The sequence below is a fragment of the Lissotriton helveticus genome, chromosome 4_1 (assembly GCF_964261635.1).
Source record: "Lissotriton helveticus chromosome 4_1, aLisHel1.1, whole genome shotgun sequence".
Taxonomy (NCBI): domain Eukaryota; kingdom Metazoa; phylum Chordata; class Amphibia; order Caudata; family Salamandridae; genus Lissotriton; species Lissotriton helveticus.
Window position 1 is genome coordinate 169,227,966 of NC_136063.1, and position 24,909 is coordinate 169,252,874.

At 46.0% G+C, this 24,909-nt stretch overlaps 1 protein-coding gene across 3 annotated transcripts in view; it reads left to right on the forward strand.

Annotated features, from left to right (window-relative positions):
* Positions 1 to 24,909, forward strand: part of TOP1MT (DNA topoisomerase I mitochondrial) — a 1,348,974-nt gene that overhangs the window by 1,034,597 nt on the left and 289,468 nt on the right. For all 3 annotated transcript variants that reach the window (XM_078686649.1, XM_078686647.1, XM_078686648.1), the window contains one exon: positions 17,022 to 17,149. In XM_078686649.1, the coding sequence (XP_078542775.1) occupies positions 17,022 to 17,149 (128 nt within the window). The remainder of the gene's footprint in view (positions 1 to 17,021; positions 17,150 to 24,909) is intronic.

Consider the following 24,909-nt stretch of genomic DNA (forward strand, 5'->3'; position numbering starts at 1 on the left):
AAAATACCGACAATTCCGGAACAAAAGAGAATGCACAAGGTGTAGGAAGGTTTCGCGCAACTAACGGACGTGCAAGAAGAGCGGGAAGCGCAACAACGGCGAAGAAATCAGCCCCTGAACATACCGGGCAGGCAACAACAGCGTGACGCAAGATGGCGGTGTGAGGCGAGAAGTGAAAGACAGCGGAGAACACGGAGCGAGACGAAGGAGCCTCCGCGTCGGAGACGCGACCGCGGCACCTCCAAGGCTGACCTGAGGGACCGGAGCAAGCCCAAACACACCCGCAACTGGAGCGGGCGAGGCCAGCTGGCTAACAGCGGGAACCACCCAAAGGGACGACAACACAGAGAAGAAGCCAAACTGCAGTGCGGAGGGAAGGAGCGGAGAGCAAGTGCCCCATACCTTGCAAGCGGGACGTCCCCAAAGGCAAAGCCCGGAGGGTCGACGCCAGGCAACCGGAAGTGAGTGGAGGCGAGGCGCCATTACCGGAAGTCTTCCCCGATCTAAAGCGGAAGGTGAGAGGTAGGCTGCCAAGCGACCCCGGAAGCGGAAGTGAGGAGCCAGTCAACTGGAAGCAATTGCGGCCAAGCAGAGAGACGGTGAGACTGAGGGGGCGAATGCCAGAGAGCGCCAGCGGAACCCAGCGAAGCTCAAGGGAGAGGTGAAGGGCGGCGGCAAGAGCACCGAAGGTGAGCGCTGGGGGCGGAATGTCTATCACGCCAGAAGCAGCGAGACCGAGGGCATAACGAGTGACACAAAAGGCAAGACAAACGGTCAGCCACAACAGAAGAGCACACCGGAAGCCGCAAGAACGAAGAGGGAAGGTGCCAAACAAGCACTGATACCGACGCAAGCCGAGTGCGGGGGCAACATCAAGAAAGGGGGGCCGCACAAAGGGCGGACTAAGGGCGATCCGCGCAACGCAAGAAACAGCGCGATATAGAGCCCTGTGACATGCCAAAGCCGCAATTGAGGTGAAGCGGGATACACCGCCTCGGTGAGGCAACGGTGAGGCAACGGGCAACGGGGGCAGAAGTCAGGAAGCGAGCGCCCTAAGCCTGAGAAGCCTGAGGAGCCTGAGAAGCCCATAAATCCGGTCCCACGAGCAACACAGAGACAGAGACAACATACATCGTAGTCCACAAGCCCGCTGAGCCGCAGTGGGATGCGAAATACCTAGCCCGTCAACACAGAGGTGCCCAGGCACCCCAGCAAACCCCCTCAAGGGAAGCCGAAATAGCTAAAAAAGAAACCAGCGAACCAGTGGCCGTGCAAGCCACAAACCAGGCAGCCAGCACGCTGGCTGGACCAAAGGCAAGAACAAGACACATCAGAGAGCCAAGCAGATACAGACAAGCTGTCCAACCCACTGCTGTAAAAGTAAAAACAACGAGTACACCCAAGGTGGTGCAAGCAGGAGGGAGGCTGATCAACATCCTGTCAAGGAGGGGCATCCGAACAATGGCAGGCAGCGACGGGAAGCTGGCAGGTGATCAGCAGAAGAAACCAAAATTTGACAACCAAGGGTCCCCGACCAAAGCAAGAGACGAGCCGGTTACGCTGGAAACGATCCTGCGGAAGGTAAACGAGGGCAATGAGGTGGGAAGAGAGACAAAACTCAAGCTGGAGAACATGCAACTGGAGATGGCGGCCATCAGAGCGGACCTTCACAAAACAAACACAAGAATAGAAGCTGCAGAAAGCCGAGTAAGCCTGGTAGAAGATGAAACGAGCAGAAACACCAAGGCTATAACAGAGCTGAGAACAGCCACGCAGGCTGTACAAAAACAGCTAGCGGAGAAGGACGACAGGGCTAGAAGGGGCAATATAAGAATACTGGGAGTGCCAGAGGGAGCTGAAGATAAGGCAGGCTCCTGTGCCGCCATGCTGGAGGAGATGATCCCAAAACTCACAGGTATCACTTTCCAGAGAGGCTTCGAGGTACAAAAGGCCTACAGAATACCAGCAGGGAAACCAGCCACAGGCAGAGGCCCAAGAGCGATAATTTGCAACCCGCTGAGACTAAATCAGACAGAGGCCATTTTTGCCTTCGCCAGGAAAAATCAGAATCTAACATGGGCCGGCAGCAAGATAGTACTGACCCAAGACTATTCGAAACCGACAGTGGAACTAAGGAAAGGCTTCCTGGCGCAAAGAGACACCCTGCGAAGAAGAGGAGCCACGTTCAGCTTTGTCAGCCCGACGAAATTCAAGGTGACAGACAAATGGAAGACGATGTTTTTTGAATGCCCAGAGGCCCTAAAACGATATCTGCAAGGTCCAGCAGTGGAGGACATGGAAGAGAACAAAAGCCCAGGGGCAGCAAAGAGGAGCGCGTCGCCGCTAAACGAACAATTAGAGTAAAGAGGCGAACAGTGAGGACCGACAAGATGCACAGAACAGCGTATATACAGCGTATATACAGCAAATGGAAATGTAGGAAAGGCCCAGGTTACAGATAGAGACTGAGAGACTGAGAGACTGAAGGGCTGAAGGACATAAAAGAGACCCGAACATGGAAGAACACAACTGCCGAAGATATAACCAACTCTACCTCAGGGATGATGCGGGCAGAGGAACTTTGTCGTCGCACACCCTTTTTGCAAGTAAGGGAGGGCGGGGGGTGGGAAGGCGAGAGTGGGGGAGGGGGGAGGAGGGGAAATGGGGGGGGGGAGGTTTTGTACATGGGCTTACTGACTATCTTTTCTTTCTCTGCATCTCTTGCATCTTTTATTTCTCTTTCACACTTGCACCAAGTAGGAGCAAAAGGAAACAGGAACACATAAATAGGCACATGGCTAGAGAAGCAAACGAGCCTAAGGGAAGCCCACCAGCACAGCGAACACAAAGCAGCATTAATGACACGTAACGGGCAGAATAGCATAGGGTCAGATATCAAAATAGTCTCCCTAAATGTCAAAGGGCTAAATAGCCCTGTTAAAAGAAGGAAGGTGCTCGACCACCTAAGGAAACTTAAAAGCGACATTTATGTGCTACAAGAGACCAGACTAGAAGAGGCAGACATCTTGCGATTAAGAGCTAACTGGATAGGGGAGGTGGTGGGATCGCCGGCCCAGAACAAGAAGAATGGGGTAATAACACTAATCAGCAAGAATTCGAACCTGTCTCTCACAAGCTACCAAGCTGACACCCAGGGCAGAACACTAGTGACCAGCCTCAAGCGAGCAGGAGAGACCTACCACGTCGCAAACATTTACGGCCCTAACAGTGAAGACAAACAGTTTTGGGAGGGGATAGGGGCCCAGCTACACAACTTACCAATGGAAGATCTATTGATCGTTGCCGGAGATTTCAACCAAGTCCTGGACCCAGCTATAGACAAGCACCCCTGTAGACGCCACACAACCGCTAGCCCTAACATTCTCAGGAACCTGTGCACGAAACTGAGCCTGAAGGACCCGTGGCGCCTAAGCAACCCGGACGCCAGGGAATACACATTCTACTCCAACCCCCACAACTCCTACAGTCGGATAGACTACATACTGATGTCAGGAACACACACGCACCTTATAGACCACACAGAGATAGGACCCAGAACGATATCAGATCACGCACATATAAGCCTATCACTATCAGGCAGACACAACGAGAAGCCAACACGCAGGTGGCGTTTTGATGACGGCCTCCTCCAACACACAGGGGCGAAGGCAGAGATAGACACAGCAATTCGAGAATACCTGACAATCAACGACACACCAGAGACGCCTAGAGAGGTACTATGGGATGCTCTTAAAGCGACCATACGGGGGGTAGTAATGACAATAAAAGGGAAAATGAACAAAGCAAGGAACAATAGGATCGCAGACCTAGAGAAAGAAATCAAAACACTAGAGAACAGCCACATAGCCAGCCTGGAAGACAATAACACACTCACAGAGCTAACCAAACGGAAGTATGAGCTCAACAGGATACTGAGCGAAAGAGCAGGGACCTGGATCAACAAATACAAATCAATCAACCTTTGCACCGCCAACAAAGCGGGGAAAAACCTAGCAACCTACCTGAAAGGGAAACAAAAACAGCACACAATTGGGGCAATCAAGGACAAGCACAACAAAGCCCAGACTGCCAATAAGGACATCCTCGAGGTATTCAGGGACTTCTATGAGGGTCTATACACAAAAGATGACACGCTAAAGGAGGATGGGGGCGAGGAACTGCTCAAAAGCATAGCTACACCCACACTAACAGACAGAGAACGAGACATCCTAGAGCTCACGGTCACAGAGGATGAGATAAAGAAGGCCACGGTCGGCCTCAAAGAGAACAAGGCTCCAGGGCCGGACGGATTCACAGCTGGGTTCTATAAACAACACCTGACAACACTCCAACCCACTCTGAAACAGGTATTCGAGGAGTGCGTCCTCAAAGGACGCATGACCCCATCAATGGCTGAGGCAAATATAATAGTCATACCAAAGGAAGGGAAAGACATGACAGAGGCGAAGAACTTCAGGCCGATCTCACTCATAAATGTAGACTGCAAGATATACGCGAAGATACTAGCCAATAGACTTAACGCCTACCTACCTAAACTCATACACAACTCCCAGGTAGGATACCTCAAAAACCGCATGTCCCATGACAACACCAGACTACTATGCCATATAATCAACCACTCGGCCCAGAGCAGCAAAGCGGCCGTCATGATAGCCCTAGACGCCGAAAAAGCGTTCGACAGAGTCTCATGGCCCTACCTGGATCACTGCATGGGGAAGTTCGGGCTAGGACCCAACTACAGGAGAATGGTGATGGCGCTTTACAACAGCCCCAAAGCGCGAGTGGTTGTGAACGGAGGCACCTCAAACATACTAAACTTAGGCAGAGGCACACGACAGGGCTGCCCTCTCTCACCCGGCCTCTTCCTACTAGCAATAGAACCGCTCCTAACAATGATACGAACTAACGAAGATATAGCGGGGGTGCCAATAGGAGGGAAAAATTTTAAACTGGCGGCGTACGCAGATGATGTGCTAATAATGACAGAGGACCCCGAGAGATCCATCAAGGCACTGACAGACACAATTGAGAGGTACGCCCAGGTTTCAGGGTACAAACTCAACAAGGACAAATCAGAATGCAAGCCCCTGAACATCCACACAACAAGGACAGTACTCGGCACGTCAGGTCTAGCGTGGCAAAATAAACCTATTAAGTATCTGGGCATCCTCTTCGAGAGGAACTTGAGCACGACACTAGAACACAATGAACAGGTTATAATCCAGAAAATCAAGGCCAAGGTAGACGGGTGGTCGCCCAAGTTCACAACATGGTGGGGGAGGGTGGAGACAATAAAAATGATGATCACACCAATGGTCAACTATATGCTAGCCATGCTACCCCTCACCAACACAGAGGACTTCCACAAAAAGATAGACAAGATACTGAACGATTTCCTATGGAGAGGGAAGAGGGCCAGAATAAGCATGCAAAAACTCAGATTATCAAAAGAACAGGGGGGGCTAAACATAACAAACTTCAAGCGATTCCACGAGGCGTGTCTAGCTAGACAGGGACTGCACTGGCTAGACCCAAGACAGGACTACACCCCGGCATGGTTAACATTAGAACAGGGGTTGCTAAACGGTATGAAACCCATCACCCTCCTTACGGCCACCAAACACCCGGCAATAAAAGACAACCCGATACTCAGAAACACAAAACGAGCTCTGCTTAAGATTGACAAACTGCTAAATACGAGCATCAAAAGAGGACCTTTTGAATCAATCTGGCATAACCCATCCCTAAAATACAGGGGTAAGGTCCTAGACATGCATGACTGGTACAGTCAAGGGATATCCACAGCCAGTGACCTTAAGAAAAAGGGCGCCGACGTAACGTTCGACACCCTGAAAGGAGAGTACAACTTAGAGAGCGTAGAACTATACAACTTCCTGAAGATAAAGGTCGCAATAAGGAAGGCAAACCTCAATACCCAGACACCCTCGATAATACAGCTGGCTAACAGCCTGAACACGCTAGGACACCAGGTTGCACACCTCTACAAGATCCTAAGCCCCAAGCACACCAAACTCAATGACAAGGTCATGAACTTCTGGGGGGAGGCAGCAGGTCAAGCACTCAGTGAGGAAGCTAGAGCAGAGCTATGGAGGTCCACCAGTCGGAAAAAAGTAACGGCCACGCTAAACCAGACAAAATTCTGGCTGATACACAAGGCATACTGGACACCAGCCCGATTAGCCACCGTAGGCATTAGAGACAGCGACGTGTGCTGGAACTGTGATAAAGAAAGGGGAGACTTAGAACACCTTTTACTAAAATGCCCAAAAATCATGGACTTCTGGGGGAAGATCAGAACACTTATCCACGAGATCACAGGCACAGACATACAAACAGACCTCACAGGCCTAGCCCTAGGGTTCACGTCCCAGGCAATCACTAAGACGGAGGACCGGGACCTCATAGATCTCATGCTGACAGCCGCAGTCAAAGTAGTCCTAACTAACTGGAAGGACACATCAAAGGCGGCTCCACAGGCGTGGCTCAACTGGGTCACGTTCCTGAGGGGGGCGGACAACATAACAGCAAAACATACACCGAAGACGCACAAACAGTCGACCATGTGGGGATCCTTAGATCACTACCTGTCATCACACAAGCCGCCATGAACACCTGGGGTCACGGGCCGAAATAGGCTAGCGCCAACAGAGCACCGAGCACATCTCCTACTCAACCTACAACCTATAACCTAGACTTCTCTCCACTGTCCCCCGGGGTGGCGCGGGGAGCAAGCCGCCTGGTCACAAACGCCAAGGAACACCAATGGGCGCAATATGGACTACCGGACTATGAGACTTTGGGACTATGAGACTACGAACTGGCGAATGATCTCAAGAGTATGGAATGCCCCCCCCCCCCCCCTCTCTCTTCTTTTCTCTCTTTTCTTCTTTCCACTCATGTATAAGCCTCTTCCGTGTATGTAAAATTATATTTTTCTATATACAATAAAGAATTTCAGAAATAAAAAAAAAAAGGAAGTTGTAGATATGTTGATGACTGGGTAAGGAGTGACACTTTAAACTGTTAAAGAGAAAGCCGCGGTTGGTTAAGCAGCCCCTATTCATAGGCTTCCTGCACTCTATGGTTCTGGAGGGGCCCTTAGGGTGCAGGAAAAGTGGCCGTGTTTACAGCCGTCACTGTAGGCTTAGGGATGAATTGATGACTGACATGCCTCCAGGCAGGCTGGGCATAGGGCTTTTAGCTGGGTTGGGGAGAAGACCTTTCTGGGAGCCACGGAAGGGGCAAGAGTCTGGTCTGTGGTTACCAAACTGTGCGCCGCGGCACCCCGGTGCGCCGTAATGAGGTGCCAGGGGCGCCGCGCACACTAGGATGGCCAACCGTCCCTACGCCTTTTATCTGTAATTTTGGCCATCACAGGGAGCAGCTCTGCTCCCTGTGAGAGGCCTCACCCCCCTGATGGAGCCGCCTCGCACTCATCCAGGAGCACAAGAGCAGCCCCTCCCGCCCATTGTCATTCAGTATGCCGCTGATTGCCACATACAGAATGACAATGGGGCAGTCTGGGGGTGTGACACCATGTGGTGGCCTCCTCCTGCCTCAGGGTACAGAAGGGCATTCTGTACGATAAAAAGTAAAACTCCCACGCTGCAACGTTAGAAAACACTTCATTCAAAGAAGACTGTAAAACAAGTTAAAAAGAACGGGTTATCGTTCACTCACTGTCCTGTCATTTTAGAACTGAAGTATTTTCAATATTGTATTCAACAAAGCCATGGTTGCTCCTTTTTTTTTTTTAAGGAACTAGCAACCATTGACAAAGCCAATAGTCCTGGCTTGTTGAGGTGTAATGATACTTGCTGTATTATATATCTGGATGCAATGACAGAAACAACATAATACCAGTGAGGCGCGGAACACTATGCTAAGCGCAGATTTTTAGCCTAGGTGTTTTAAACTGCGCTCTTAATTACATCAAACACCCCCTTTGAAGAGACCCCCCCAGTTTTTTTACACCGCTTAAAGCCCTGGAAATAACACCATGTTACAGTAACCTCACATCCTAGCACTGTGTATCATGCATGACTTCTACGTTTTCAGTCTGCCTATGTGCAGGGGCATAGTGAACTCTCCACCACCCCACCCCTTGCTGTAGTTCATTCTTGATGGGCCTCTTCTGCCTGCAACTCTGCAGACAAAAGCTCCGCTCATAATGTGAAAAGGTGGGAGAGTAAATAAGTGAAGGAATGTCTGAATGGCTGGATGGATTACTGAAAGGATGAATGCATGAATGAAAGGGGGGAATGGATAGATAATGAAAGAAAGAGTGGATGGATAAGTGAATGAATGGAAGTATGGATGAGAGAAAAGGTAAATAGATGGATGTATGGGTGGATGGGTAGATGGATGGGTAAAAGTGTGGATGGGTGTGTGAAAGGATGGATGGATGAGTGAAAGGGCAGCTGATGGGCGAGTGATTTGGTGGATGGGTGTGTGAAAGGATGGATGGGTGGATGAATGAAAGGGTAGATGATGGGCAAGTGGATGGATGAATTGATAAGTGAAATGGTGAATGGATGGATTAGTGAAAGGGTGGATGTAAGGATTGATGTGTTAGTGAAAGGGGGTAGATGGACAAAAGGATGGATAGATGAGTGAAGTGAAAGGGTGGATGGATGAGAGAACGGATGGCTGGGTGAGTGAAAGAATGGATGAGTAATAGGATCAATGGATGGATTCATGAATTGATGAGTAAATGGGTGGGTAGAGGGATGGATAAGTGAAAGGGGATGGAGAGAGAAAGGGAGGATGAATGACTGAAAGGGTGAATGGGTGGAAGGTTAAATGACTGGGTGAATGGATGAGTAAGTGAATGGGTGGATGGATGAGTAAGTGAATGGATGGCTGGGTGGAAGAGTGGATGGATGGATGATTGTACAGATGTATAGGGTGAAAGGGTGGGTAGATGAATAATGGATGGATGAGTGAAAGGGTGGATGGAGGGATGGATGAGTGAAATGATGGACGGAAGGATATATGGTGGATAGGTGTGCAAATGGTTGAATATGTTTGGATATAGATGGGCACACAGATGGAAGGACAGACCTTTTTAGTGTAAAAATAAGGCTGGGGCTACTGATTACGACAGGCCAAACTCAATGTTCAATTTTCTCAGAAGGTACTGAAAGCAGCAGCTGGCATAAATAAGGGTTTGGGACCAGGCACTCTGTTGGGGGAAAAAACGATGGATTGGGATGCAGCCAAAGTGATTGCCAGTGGATGAGATTAATAATTCAAGCATTCCAACCATTATAATACCTTCATTGCGTCACAAATACTTTAAGGAAGATAACAGGAGGTACACATCACCCACAGGTAAGAAAATGGCTGGGAGCCACGGCCAACTGCCGATTAGGTCAGGGGAGCCACAGGTCAAAAAAGTTTGGGAACCACTGGTCTAGGTCCTGGCTGCTCGCAGACGGGCTTGCCCTTAGCACTCGGGGGGGCGCTAGCAGCATGTCGGCGGCAGGCTGCACTTGAATAACGCAAGCAAAACGTGAGAATGACGTAAGTTGTCCAAGATGGCAGCTGCCAGGGCTCAGCCGAAATAGTCTGCAAGATGCTACCCTGCTACCTCTCACAATTGGAGAACCCACGACAGCTAGAGGAGCTGGGAGAACAAGGCAGGATAAAATCCAGTGAGCCTAAATCAAATGTGGCAAGTGATTCCATATTTTAAAAGTTTCCCAGTAGTTCCCAGTTTTATCAAGTTTCCCAGTATTTCCAGTCAAGTGTAAGCACATTAAAACAATAAAAAATGTAATTCAGTGTGGAAGCGTTTAAGAAGGGTGAAAGTGCTTTGGAAGCACGCAGCAGGAATACCAAGAGTGTTTCTCCTTCAGGGCTATCTGTCCACATGTTGATTTTGTACTCTACAGGAAAGATAATCAGGTGGGGTTTCTGCTTCTTGCAGCATCTCTTATGGAACATTCTTGTGTTTCCTGACGTCCTGGTGTGTGTTTGTGGTGTTCTGCTCCTTGAGGATCCTTGTATAATCTTCCATGCTTTGACCAAAGGGGTCATGGCATTAACGAAGACCCTAAAGAGTGGAATAAGTGGAGAAGCGTGGCTCAGTGGTTAGAGGCGGCAGACCCGGAAGCTGAGATCAGCCGTGGACCAGGGTTCGATTCCCCGCCTCGGCGGGTCTCGGGCTCAAAAAATTCCACGGACTCGACAATTCTCGCTCCGGTGCCTACTCGACTCACGGGGTCACACTCTGCGACTCTGGGCAATAGCTTGCTTAATCTCCACTACGGCCCCTCGCGGCGGGATGCCTGGCTTTCACCTTGTGAATACCCTGCCGGGGTATCTCACAGGGGAATACCAGGACGGGTTCCCTAAGCAAGCGCCTTGAGACCCCTGGGTGATTCGTGCGCTATATAAATCGAAATACAAATACATTCCACACACACACACAACTTTTGCCAAAGAGCTTGCATGTGACCCTTCTGGCATTTAGCTTTTTTTCCAGGGGATTTTGTGAAATAAAATTCCTCATACAGTGATTTGCTTTGACCTTTCACCTACCAGCCTCAATGGCAGGTGCCCAAGCTATTCGTTTAGCACAGACCAACTCTTGCCTTAAGCTATTCAAGTTTCCTGCTCCCTACTTTTTGCTATGGTGGAAGGACATGGGTAGGACCTCTAGATAGTCCGCAAAATGAAGAAGAATGCCTGCCCTCGTTGCTGGGTTTGCTGAATTCCCAGTCTTGCTAAAAAGACTGTTGACTGGGTGCAGAAAAAAAGTTGAGCTCACTATGAACGATTCCCATAAAATCAGATGCCAAGGCACACCAAAGTGGCCAGTCTTATGTAGACTAGGTGAGATTTTATACAGAAAGGCTCGCAGACTATAGACGCCGGGGCCATGGTGAAGCCGCACTTTATGGGACTGGACATATTTGTGTCCCCAACGGGTACTGGCAGCCCTTTGGGCACTGCGGATTTACCACAGGTGAGTGAAACTCTCAGGCTTCCTGTATAAAAACAAGGTGTCTTAATAAAGTCACCTGACTGGCAGGCTTGTATCACATGCTCGTACACCAACGAAACCCAGTGTAATGCATTGTTGTACTAGCCTTAACGTTGAAGTGACTATCGTATGCTTGCTTTCTGTGTTAACCGACTGGACGGCATCTCCTTTTATTTTTTTTAATATTTCTTTTTATTAATAGAGAAAAACAAGAGAAAATAATACACATAACGGGCATCATACAATAGGGTACTTTTCAATGGTGATTTAAAACAAGAACTGACAAGAGGGAATCTTATGCGCAATGAATAGTGTTCACTTATATAATCCAACTTATTAGGTCATCTAGTTAATGCTCAAAGGTGGAGGTACGACCCTTGTCAAAAAGTTGTAATCAAACGGGCAAACAAAGTATGACTGTTATATATAATCTTCAACAGTTCTCAACCAGAGCAAATCTAGATAAAAAAGTCAACAGAGTCCAATCAAAAAATACTGATTTTCCAATAAAGTAGTTTCAGAAAAATATATTTTCTTCTTTAGTTCATATGCAGTCACAACGCACAGTTCTTCCAATCATTTTCTTAGTGTACAATTCGTTGCCAACACGTGTTTCGTCCGGCTAATAAGCCTAAGGACTTCGTCAGGGCTAGAAACAAGTGACATATACACTTGATTAGATGATCATATAATAAACCATAATCAGTTCATTTTTAGATAAATACTGTATACTAGGTGTTCAGTATACTCTCAAGTGTAATCACAGGGGAAACATCATAAAATTGTCACACATCTCAGGGATATTTCTACATTCAATTGAACATAAAAATATAGCAGTAAGATAAAGTGCTAATCATTGCATACAACCAAAGAAGACAAATAAGAATATTCACCTAAGGATACACCGTGCAATTAAGGAAACAGTAGAAATAGTATTATGTCTCATATAATTAATAAAAGGGCCCAATACATGATAGTACATGATGATAAAGAAAAAAAGAAGAGAAGATCTCCACAATGGAGGAGTATCACTAAAAGTTAAACTAGAGCTAGACTTACCAGTTTAACAAAAAAGGTTTTGGTGAGCAGGCGTATGAACCAATATGATAAAATCAAGCACGGGGTATGAAATGTCAGCATTAATAGGTACGTGAAAGAAGAAAACAGTACAATCAACAACTCCGTTAAGCTGAAACCTTCAAGGCCCATCCACACACAACTCAGGATAATTAAGACTAGAGTAGACACCCAGAAATGTGGAAAGGATCGAATCAGGATAGGCAAACACCTCTCATATAAAGGGGAAAGGAAAGAAAAATGCCATAGAACTAAAGCAAAGACAAAACAAACCCCCCCCAAATCCCCCCACCCTGCACCCCTGCAATGGCTACGGCCTGACCCCACTAGCAGCGTGCCTGTCGCCCAAACACTAAGACCTAAAAGTAGGAAAGAGTGGAGGAGGAGGTATCATACAGGCTCCCGGTCTCCCGTATTCCCCGCCAGAAGCAAACCACCCCTAAGTATAATCAAAACATTGTGTAAGCAGCGATTACAAGCCAAACAAACCGGGGAAGTTTACAAAAACCGCCCGACTCCCGCCTCATTATAAGCTGCAAGTCCCGTTTCAAATGAAGTCTTTATATTAAACCCAGACAATAGAACTCATTCCTGGCCCCTGCGATCTTTCGTGCAAACTCTCTCCGCTCGAACCGCCATCTTGAGAGGAGAATCAAAACGTTCAAGAGAGTCAAAACCAATACAGTAGAATCGACACCACAGTTTTAGTACTCGAAGTCCCCAAACCAAACGGAGATATCCGTCCATCAACAGTGAGTCGCTAGAACGTATCGGAGCCAACTGGGAGGGGAAGAATAATAAATCAGTCTGATAGACACTGAGAACGTTGTCCAGGAATATACGATCGGCTATGTCCATCTTGGGCGGTAGCGCCATTGAGAATGATGAGTGTTTGGTAGTTCCAAGTTCGTAGGCTGTTGGTCGGGAGCTGACAAAAAACACCAGATCTGGTTTCCGTACGGGGCTTTCTGTCTCAGGCGAGATCTGATTCGCGGGTAACACAGCGTGTTTCAAATCTGGCAAAGGGTCATGGTCCGGTCTCAAGCACATATTTTCAGCTGTCGCGATCATTTTATGGATGATGGCGGTGACTTGCGAGTGAAGCGCCCCAATGGCGGCCATTACGGTCTGCAGCGATGGCGTATATTCCGCCCGTTCCATCTCCTCTCGCAAAGCGCCAAATCAGATCTTTAACCCCGGAGGTTGACTACTCCGGGGTGACAGGCACAGGCGGGGTTGACGGTAACGGTGTGTACCCATTAAACTTGTAGTCTCAACACCATCGCCGCCAGCGAGGATCCAAATCCGTTGACCCTGGGGAACAGCAGGGTCTTCGGGCGACAGACCCTCGTCCACAGCTACCGGTGCTTCTGGCCGCCGTACCCTTGGTATCAACCTGACCACAGTACCACCATCCAAACCAGTCATGATATTCTCCACTTCGAGAGACCGGACGCCGCCCAGATCCCGCGGCCGATGTTGTTCAACTCCAACCCGGAGGAGTCGGAAATCAAGGCCCCGGCTTCCGCGCTGGGTTAGGCCGAGAATGAAAACACGGCGTAGCTTCACCATTCGAGATGATAAAAAGCTCGGGATTGCAGCTTTAGGCTCAGCGACACTTCAGCCACACGGGGTCCGGTGCGAATTCAGGAAAGATAGCAGGATTTATAAGCAACTGGCGGAGGTCAGCGGAGCCGGGAGCTTTCGCGGCCATCTTGGTTCCTAGCGTAGCTCCTCCCCCTGCATCTCCTTTTAAATGCCAGGTTGTCTGGATAGCTCCTGCTCTGTCCGTGCGCGGTACAGGTCCTGTTTCACAAACAATTTGTGAATCTGCACCCGCAGTTTTGCACCGTGTGTGTACAGATGCACTATGTATTGGGATTTTAAAATGTTTCCAAGAATACTCCTGTAAAATCCATCATCGTTTCCAAGAGTACTCCTGGCATAGTTTTGTAAATTTCCAATTATAGTATGCAGTTGCTGTTCTGCATGTAGTACCGTCTATGGTGCACAGCCATGCATGTGAAAGGGTATTAACGTTAATGCAATTTCCCATTTAGTTATTTTTAATTCCCCATGCACAACATATGTTGTTGCCCGTGATGAAATCTCTTAGTCCATCACTGTTCTCTTTTTTTAAATGTGTTTTAATCCCATTTTACTCAGGAAGTAAATAAGTCGTCAACAGTTTCAAGTATTTTAGATTGCGTAGAGGTTTGTGAGTACTGAAAAACATGCGAAACTTTTCATGTTCCCTAACTGCGCGGGACATGCTTGCCTCAAACGCCCTTGCTGATGGGAGAAAATGTCAACTTGTTAAGTTTATTGTGTGGTATAAATCAGCATGAAGTAACGCAGTCTAATTCTTTGCACTTTATATCAATGCTCAGAAATGACGTAAATAAAAAGTTAAGTTCCATTATTCTTCATGTTGTACAGTGCAGTTACTGTTGCCAGGATTGAAATTTCTGTAGAACAGGGCGGTATTTACTGCACTAGGTTATCACAATTGGCAAGGATGCGGTATTTACCATGTGTGATAAATACAACAATTAATGAGGCACAGTAGCCAGAATCTGGATTTCCCATACTGAATTGGACATGTTTTGTTTTTTCCAGATTTTTGTAGTGAGGGCAATTATTTCGGAGTGGGGAAATTACCCTGGAGTGAGATAATTACTAAAGGGAGCGTTACTTATTCTAAGTGATAAATACCAACCACTCAACAGGACTCCAACATGTGTTGTGTCTGGACATGTAACTAAAGAAACCGTTTTTGCAAACATTTAGGCTGTGAATGAGTCCTTGAAAAAAATCTTGCCCTACTTGTACACTGAAAAATGTCATCTCTGCTTCTCTGTGCCACGGCTATTGACTTGGAGAAATTCCATCCAGTCGGCCAGTTTAACGTTATACTTTCTATTCCCTTCCACCTCTCAACCCTAGCCTAGCACTGGAGGAATGGAATGTAAAGAAATGAATGAGCTTACATGCCTTGTCCTAAAGAGAGAACCCATGCCTGCTGTATTATCTCAGTTTTCATTTACAACGGGAACACATTCTGATGCCCAGGTTTTCCTCAGTTATGCATAGCACACAATGGACAATTTGAGCAAGTTCTTGGTTACTGTCTCTGATGTAGTGTAACACTACAGGCTGCAGAGTATAGTGGGTCTATTTAAAACAGAATAACAGAATTGAGCCACAGCACTATGCACGTGATACTTTCATTTATTTAATTATGGGAACTTGTTATAACATATTACGTGAGAATAAACCCCAGCATGCACTGCAGTTTTAGACTTCAAATGCCCTCATTTTGGCAGTCATGCAGATAGTGGAGATCTACAGATTCCAGAGAGGTGCTCTTCACATCCTTCCTTACAGTCTCATACCTGTGCCTCTGCCATCAGCATCTGGTGGTGTTCTTTTAATGATGCAGCAACCGCTACGGAGTAACTCTATAGTTCGGTGAACAGGCTGTGTAGAACAGAGTCCTACAATGTCATGAGGATATTTAAGTATTGATTCCTTACCTAGTATAGTATTTTACACCATCTGATACTTGTGGGAGAAACAGGGAGCCAGTAAGAGGAGACGGTAAGGAGTCTGTGCGAGCTGCAGGTGCGGAGGCCATGGGTGATGGGCTCTAGGGGTTGGTCTCCTTAGGAGCTGTTCTGGTTGATCATGTTGGACATAGATTTGCTGGCCTTGCATGGTGACTGTTTTGCTACTTTCAGAAAGTGGTCAAGATAAGACACATTCCTGGAGTGGGCTCCAGAGGCAGCAAATAACCACAATAAAGAACTGAAGAAGTGTTGTCCAGATCCAGATAGTTTGTGCTCTGACACAGTATGCAAACCTGATAGAAAGCCAATGAAGCTGGTGATGTGGGTGAACTTTGCGTAGGTAGACCACAAGCTTTCAAAAAGTGGCCCTGAGTAGCAGAAAATCACTGGCAGAGAGTTGTGTTCATGATAAAAAAATATTATCTTCTAAAGGAAAGGAAAGCAGTTCAAATACGATACCTGGTTAAAACATAATTGTGGATATCTCAAAGATAATTCTGTTAGTCAATACCGCTATTTAAAATGTTCTGTTCAATTTACTTCAAAAACTGATAAATTGCTCCCATTCTCAGTGTGGTGGTGTTTACTAGCATTAGGCTGAAGCAAACTGTATTCCACCCATGGTGGGTCCAAAGACCGGAGAGAGAGAAATCAGCCTCAGTGCAACCCGTGAAGCCAGCCCTCTGGCACCTTCCGTGATGCCAGGTGAGTCCGGCCCACCCAGATCCTCTGGTCTTGAGTGCAACTGCTCTGCAGGCGTCAAAATATCACCGACCTGCTCTTACGTACTGCAAATGATAGAGATTAAACAAGCATTTGCAATGCAATAGGTCTCGCATTAGCGAAAGTTTAAGCTATTGGCATTGTAAATAACAATGCCTTTTATTTATGTTTTAAAAACCAACAGATAAATAAAAGGCATTGTCATTTACAATGACAATCGCTCAAACTCTTGCCAATGCGAGACCTATTGCATTGCAAATGCTTGTTTTGAGTTTGTGGTCTATTTTGCAAGGGTGTGGACTTGACATACATCAAATGTTGGCCATAGTTTGTGGCCTCGGTACAGAGACTGCGGACTATGGAAGGGGATCCAATGAAGGTCCACAAGTATTGATCTGCTGTCTCCATACAGGGGCCACAGACTGTGGTTTGCTATACCTTTTGGTATCTCAGTGAGTGTGTAGATTGTTAGATCTTTCTTCAGGCTGAATATGAAGGAGCCCATCATAACTAATATTCTGAATTTCGTGTTTTCACAAATTAAAAGTACTGTTAAATTGGTGATGGAATGCTCTGCACTGGTTACCATAGACAATTTTTTTTTTGTTTTTGATCCACAGAGGATGACAACGTTGCAGCAAAAATCCTATCCTACAACCGTGCCAACCGGGCTGTTGCTCTTCTCTGCAATCATCAAAGAGCTCTTCCCAAAACCTACGAGAAATCCATGCAGACGCTTCAGGCCAAGGTAAATGAGAGACCATTGCAGATTCCGTATTCTGCTTATTTTTGAGACGTCCATGTACTTAAAAAAACAAACACTTTATATTTATTGATGTTGCTACTGGTGCATAGGATGATTAAGTAATCTGGGGAAGAATAGGAGGGTTCTAATTGTATTCACCAGGTCACTGAAATGTGCTGTGCTTTCTCTTTCTGAGTTGTGGGATTTTCGACTTTAGGTGATAAATCATAGAAGAATGTTGGTAGCATACCATTTTAATGCTGTTCTGATGTAGCAGTCCAGGGTTTTTATCCTCCGCCACCCACCTAACATTTTTATTCTCATTCTATTATGCCAAAGTCGGTAGAGGCGGTAGTCTTGGCCTCATGCTTCTTTCATCACAGGGCTTTTTCTCCTGGTACTTTGTTTCTTTCTCATCTTCTAGTATACTTGCTCTCACATTTTTTGGTCGTTCTGGACTCCTTCTGGGTCAAGCTCATGTGCCTACCAATCCTTTTGGCCTTTGTTTTTCTGTTTTTTTGCAGCAGTTCCTATATTGGAAGAAATGGAGAGTACATCACCTAGTAACATACTGACATTGTCTTTCACTGTTTATTACTTGCTTCTATACCATCAAGGTTCTTAGAAAAGTTCTACCATACATCCCGCCAACGTGAAAAAAAAACTGTGATGGGTGCCCTGGTAATGTCCCGAGTGGATTATTGCAACTCACTCTACTTGGGCATAGGAGAAAAACAGCTGAACAAAACGCAGGTGATTCAAAATGCCGCAGCCAGGGTTCTGCTGAATCTACCTTATCGTCACTCAACGTCAAAAGTCATCCAGGAACTGCATTGGCTCCCAATTAGGTGCAGAATACAGTTTAAGGCCCTTTGTCTGGTCCACAAGTCCTTGTATGGTAAGGGACCAGACGACTTTACCAAACACCTTTCCCGATATGTGCCATCGCGTACTTTGAGATCAGCCAACATGATTTAATATGTCAGCCAAGAATAAGAAGAGCGCGATGGGGCAGTAAATCCTTTTCCTACCAAGCTTCCAGACTATGGAATTCTCTGCCCCCTGCACTGCGCTTACAAAAATTTAAAATATGCTTTAGAAAGGCATTGAAAGCTTGGCTTTTCTCTCTGCATTAAGACCTGCTCTCACCGCTCTTTCTGTCACTATAGCGCCAAGACGCCGCGGCATTCGAGCGCTTTATAAATATTTCAGTCAGTCATTACAGACCAGAGATATGATACATAAACGGCTTAAACTTCATAAAATGTTATATTAGGCATAATAACTTCAGCCAGTAATCCAAAAAGTGGGGATGGAGGGGGGAACAAATACTCTAAAGAAGGGGAAAAGGAGAAGGGATGAAAGGAGAGATGGCATACAAACAGAAGCAATACCTCCTTATAACATCGGAAGACTGAGGTACGTCTGCCTCGCACAGATACAGATTTTGTCTTTATAATGGTATTTGTAGCCCTTACATTAGCATATGCCCTTTTGGCCTTATTGTGCACGTAGTTCGTTATGTAAATCCCTCCCCGATTGGACATAAATGTCCTAGTAATTATCACCACCAGTGAGTTTGCCAGGTACTCGAGTCGGAACGTATAGGACACATACAATTTTATATAAAAAAGAGTTATATTGTTGCCATTGGACCAATTTCTAAATTGTTTTAATTATATAATGCTTTGGGAGCACTGCAACACTGTTCTACTGTACTTAGAATGTAGCCTGTAGACCAATCTTCTGTGGATGAGATTGTCGGCCGACAATGATGTAGTATTCATTCTTTGGCTTCTGCAAGTGAAGTCGCAGCCACCCTTAGGAATGATTTGTCCATCCAGTGATATCTTTGACGTCCTATTATAGGGCAAAACGTGTTGGTGGTATGGAATTACTACCTACCTTGCACAATTCTCACCAATGAGCCTGCCAGTAGGGGGGCAAACTCTGACAGTACCATAGAGTGTGTATTAAGTCACATTCATGTACCTGCATTGTTCGTATGCATCATTCTGAGTCGCCCTACTTTGTGCAATCTCCTTAAAGATCCGTACCAGAAATGCAGAATTTTGAGATTTGTAAATTTCACAGATCCGTTCCAGAAATGCTGATTTTTGAGAATTGTAAATTTCACCCTGACTTCTCTGAAGACTCAATCATGTGAAAACATCATGTCAGACCAGTTCTCTTGGATGTTGACATTATTTTCTCAATACCAGTTTCTTTGCTTGACATCATATACTAATGAATTGACGCACTGGGGATACCATATCTCAATGGGTAAGGGTCTTCAGTGCCTCTGGAGACAGCTGTGAAACTGCCTGTAATGCCATTGATGTAGACTGCAGTCCCACAGTTTTTGAAAGCTTTTGAGGAAAAATTGATCAGTCATCAAATAATTTTCATGCTCTAGTCAGGCCATGTTTGGGGATAGCAAAACACACAAGATGATGGACGGAATGTTGCACAATGGCAAAACATTCACCCCCAGTCAAAGATCTGGGTTTAATCTATCATTATTTTGCTCACTAAGCCTCCCCAGTTCAGACATGGCCATATGCAAATCAGCCTTGACCCTGTGCCTCATGAGAACAGTCCAGCCCGAACTGCCAAGCCTTGTCTTCCCTGGACCGGAATCAAGCATCCTAGGACCAATTTCTGGCTATCAGCCGTCTTCAGCCAGGATAGCTGGACTCCAGTGGCATAGTAAGCACGGTACCCACGTCTGGGCATAACCTTCTCACATAGGGTGAATATCAAAACACACAAGATGATGGACGGAATGTTGCACAATGGCAAAACATTCACCCCCAGTCACAGATCTGGGTTTAATCCATCGTTATTTTGCTCACCAAGCCACCCCAGTTCAGACATGGCCATATGCAAATCAGCCTTGACCCTGTGCCTCATGGGACTGGATTCAAGATATCCTGGCTGATAAAGGCTGATAGCCAGAAACTGGTCCTGGGGTACTTGATTCCGGTTCAGGAAAAACATGGCTTGGCAGTTCGGGCTGGACTGTTCCCATGAGGCACAGGGTCAAGACTGATTTGCATATGGCCATGTCTGAACTGGGGTGGTGTGGTGAGCAAAATAATGATGGATTAAACCCAGATCTGTGACTGGGGGTGAATGTTTTGCCATTGTGCAACATTCCGTCCATCAATTGTTGTTTTGGCATGTTTGGGGATAACCACCAGTCAAAAGAACAGCCTTTTTTTAACAGGTGCCATAGCATATACATGAGGATCAGTTTTGAGTAATTTGTGACTTTGCCTTATGTGGCTAGCATTCAATTGGGAGGAACATTTCAAAGATATACCGGTAATGTAGATACTATCCTGGTGTTCAAGATTAGCTCCTTTGGGATTCTGGGCAATTTGTGGAAGAAACCTGGCCACCTCGGAGAGATGTTTACGATGATAATAACTCCTAATCTGTGGGATACCTAGTCCTGCAAATGTAGATGAGCCCACAGTGATTGTCTAAATCTAGCTGTTCCCCAGATGTGCTCAATGTCAGCATCATTGTGTTTCAAGTAATCCTTACTAATTGGTAATAGTAGAATTTCTAGGACATAGTCGTGAGGACTATGGTCATTAACATAGTGTGACCATTCACACAGAGATACATCCATATTCAACAGGTGGCTAGGCACTATAGCTCCAGCCCTCTGTGTACCAAAAGTAATATACAAAAAATATCAGTACAAAATGGTGTTCAAAGGAGGAAAATAGGCCACCAAACAATTTTACAGTAACCACAAAGATTACATCAGTGAACATAAGACCCCCTGAGCATCCTAATTTGCATTAAGTTCTATAGTAAAGTCCATAGTATACCAAGGTTCTTTATTGCAATCTTCTTGTAATCAAAAACGCACTTAGTTCCATACCCACATTGAGCCAACACGTGTTTTCGCTATGGCACATATGCCTTCGACTTTTTCAGAGCTAATTCAAAGTAGTGTCAGTCCATCTGCTGCGTCTATTCCTAAGGCCAACTGTCCATGCCGCAGTGTATTGCATATAATAATAGTAAATATTGAATCCATAATATCAAACAATCGAGGAGTACTAAGTGACACACCATTCTTGCAGGCGGTTCTTGGATGGAGTGCTCTCGGACTGTTTGATTTTATGGATTCAATAATAATTATGAGATCAGGTCAAGCAGAACAGAACTTGTTGTCACTGTTATTTCTGTCGAAAAGACCCACCACTACTTCTTCATTGCATTCTTTTCCCTCTTGTGTCCTCAGGTGGAAAGAATTGTCCTTCCCCACTAATATGATATCTGTAGAATGCATCATCTCCCTGCCACACTGTAGATGGGGGAGGCACACTGTTCTCTTGGTGCAGGGCCCGTTTTCAGGGAGTTAAGGTCTAGCTTTCTTGAGCTGTGGGCATGCTGCAGGCATGGGGACTCCCTCCAATGGCCTGAGAGGAAGGTGTGCTGCGTGTCCTCCACACTGGTTAGGTGACAGTTTAGTCTTTCTTGGTTGCATGAGTTTCATGTTTACATCACCCTTATTAGCGTCATATTAATGGCTTGGTTGAGAGCAGTGGTGGAGTCATATGTTGGGTTTTGAGACCTACATCTTTTCAGGTACACTTCTTGGGTTTTTCTGCATTTAAGGTGATTGGAAAACATGGCCCGCTTATTCATATGATATCTTAATATCGCATTTCTATTTTCCAGTGAGCTTTGATTTGTCTTGCTATTTGATCAAACAGGTGAGGAAGCAGTTCTTTGCCACTCAGCATGGTTAGAGCACAGTGTGTTACATTGTTTACTTTGTTTGGCGTACCTGCATCCACTTTCACCTGACATCAATAGGTTTTGTGTTAGATTACTGTTAGAGGACTAACGCTATAGTAGGGACAGAGTTTTCTGTGAAGTTGTTCATTGCATAGTGCCTGGGAGTTTTCAGTGCATGGTTACTTGTCAGAGACACGTCCCTCTCCTTCTCTTGGTCTGGTGGGTGCTCTGCAGCATGCCAAAATGCTTGTATGAGCATGTTCTTATAAATATGATGCGGTTTTCTCCCACCCACTAGACTTTTCTTTTGTAACTATTATTTTATTTGTAAATTTAAGAATTCAGAAATAACGGCAAATCCAGTGGCATGCAGGTCCAGCTTATACCCATATAAAGATATAAACATTGATTTGAATACATGCACCAATGGCAAACAATAATTATTTATAATATTTAAAAGATATAGAAACGGGAAGAGAGGGTTGAGAGAATAAGCTATAGAATGAAGAAAGTAAAGAGGCTGGGAAAAAGGACAGAGAAAAAGAAAGGAAGAAAGGCGTAACCTACAAAGGTGGGAAGAAACGGAGGGTAAGTGGGGTAATGAGTACAATGATTGTAAGGAGGAAGAAGCACAAGTGTAAGCGAACTATGAGAGAAGAGGGGAGCATCTTGCAAAAAGAGGGACCATATAAGAAAAAAAGTTTCTGCTTTGTCCATTAAATTGTCAATGATCTTTCCATATGAGGTGGGCTTTTACATCTCTGAAAGCCATTCCTCGTGTGACGGCAATTATGGTGAGTGCTAATGTCACAAAATACAGATTTTGTCAGCTGTAAGGGCAGAAACGAGCAATTGACAAGCATGGCGGATCAATTCGGGAATGTCCTATAAGTCATGGGGAAGTATTAGGGGGTCTGAAAGTGGCGAGGGCAAATCGAAAGATTCCTGGATCATGAACTCTAACGCCCAGAAGATGTGTATGGTGGGACAGTCCAGCAAAATATGTACAATATCACAGGACGCATGATCATATCGGCAACAAGCAGGATAGGGGAGCAACCCTGCAGCCTGGGGCCACAGCAGGGTCCAGTGCCAGCCCAGAAAGATCTTAAAAAGACTAAATTTACTCAGTGCCTCGTGGCCTCCTCGTTCTAGGGCCTTCAAAAGTTCGGTCTACTCTTCCTAGTCATATTTCACCTGCAGATGAGTCAGCTAGGTCATTTTGATGATAGCCAATTGTGGCTGAAAAAAAATGCACAAATCAGGAGGTTATATAATCCAGATATCACATCCTTAAAGTGATAGCAAGTGTTGAGGTAAGAGAGCACAGGGGAACCGGGAATGCTCCATGGTTGGGAACCCAATTTGCTCAGCAGACAATGACATAGTTGTATATAGAGTGTGCAGCCTTTGATGTGTGCAACTTTTGTTGAATTAATCTTGTTTGATGTCTTTTTTTATAATGCTAAATAAAATATTTACAAAAACATGATATCCCCAATTCGAATGCTTGCATGGTTTCTATGTGAAGGGTACCTCATCTAGGCTGTTTTTGTACACATCAGTGACGTACCGCACTAGATAAAGAAATTGTGGGCAGAGTCTTTATGCTTCTTTTGTAGTTGTATAGATCGCCATTCTTGGGTATACGCCAAGCCAATTTTTTCTTGTAGCATCTCAAAAGACTTGCGTTCACCATCAAAGATCATGTGTGTAAGAGTCAGAATTCCAGCTCTTTACCAAGGGCCCCAGTCACGTATGGTCCATTCGATGAGAATGTTTGCATTATACCAGATGGAAACTTTGTCGTGAAGATGTGTGTCCTCCAAAAAAAGCTTGTGGGGTCGCATCTAGGCAGCATACATAACTTTCAGCATGGGATTGGAGGAGTCGGCAGCAGTAGGGCCAGGAACATAGAAGGCCTGTAATCCCAACAATGCCTCCTGGAGTCTGCGTTCGATCATAACCCATCACCGAGGGTCTTGGACCTGGCAGTGCCTAAAGCCATTTGTAGGGCTAAACAGTAATATTCTGCAGAGGGCAGGCCTAATGGCCCTGCTGATATGTTGGCAGTAAGCTTCAGGACTGCCAGACGAGGTCTTGCTGAGCCCCAGATGAAGGCCTTAATGCTCTTCTCTATCCGACAGAGGATCGATAGGTCTATCAATTGGGGCATACCTAACAAGTAGGTGATTCAGGGAAGGGTAACCATTTTCACCGCTTGAGTCCGTCCCCAGAGAGGGATTTAGGTGGGACCACTTTGCGAAGTCTAGTCTCATTTGCTCTATTAATAGGTTCAGATTATCCTCCACCATGTGTACTAGGTCCCTATTTACTGCAATGCTCAGATATCTAAGGCATGAGCTCTTCCATCGAAATGGGTAATTGACTATGGCGGCGCAGGTGGTGATCTGCGACAGCAGCAAGGCCTCACTCTTTCGCCAGTTTAATTTGTAGCCGCATACTGCAGCAAAGGTATCGATAGCCTTCAAAATCACAAGGATGGAGGAGGGTAAGGCCAACAAAGCAGCAAAAGTGTAATTTAAATATAGATATAATGTTGAGGGACCTCTGGGCGTTATATTATCTATTATCCGGTCTGATTGTCACATGGACACTGCTAAAGGTTCCATTGCAAGGAGAAATAGCAGGGAGGAGAGTGGGTAACCTTGGCCGGTACCACTACAGACTGGGAAGAGGTTAGAGAGAAAGCCCCACAATTGACCTGCGCCGACGGGGGTCCTCACCAAGGCCAAAATTCCGAAACATGGCTAAACAATAATCCCATTTTATCCTTTTCTGCATCCAACAACAGTGCCAAGTAGTCATCCAGAAGGTCCGCTGCTAGCCAGACCGTATAAGCTAGCGTGCAGAGATGATTGCGTGATAAGCGGCCTGGGATAAACCCAACTTGCGAATTGTGAATAAGAGAGGGAAGGACTCGCTTAAGGTGGGTTACTAGAATGCTTGCCAATATCTTGACATCCCTATTGAGCAGG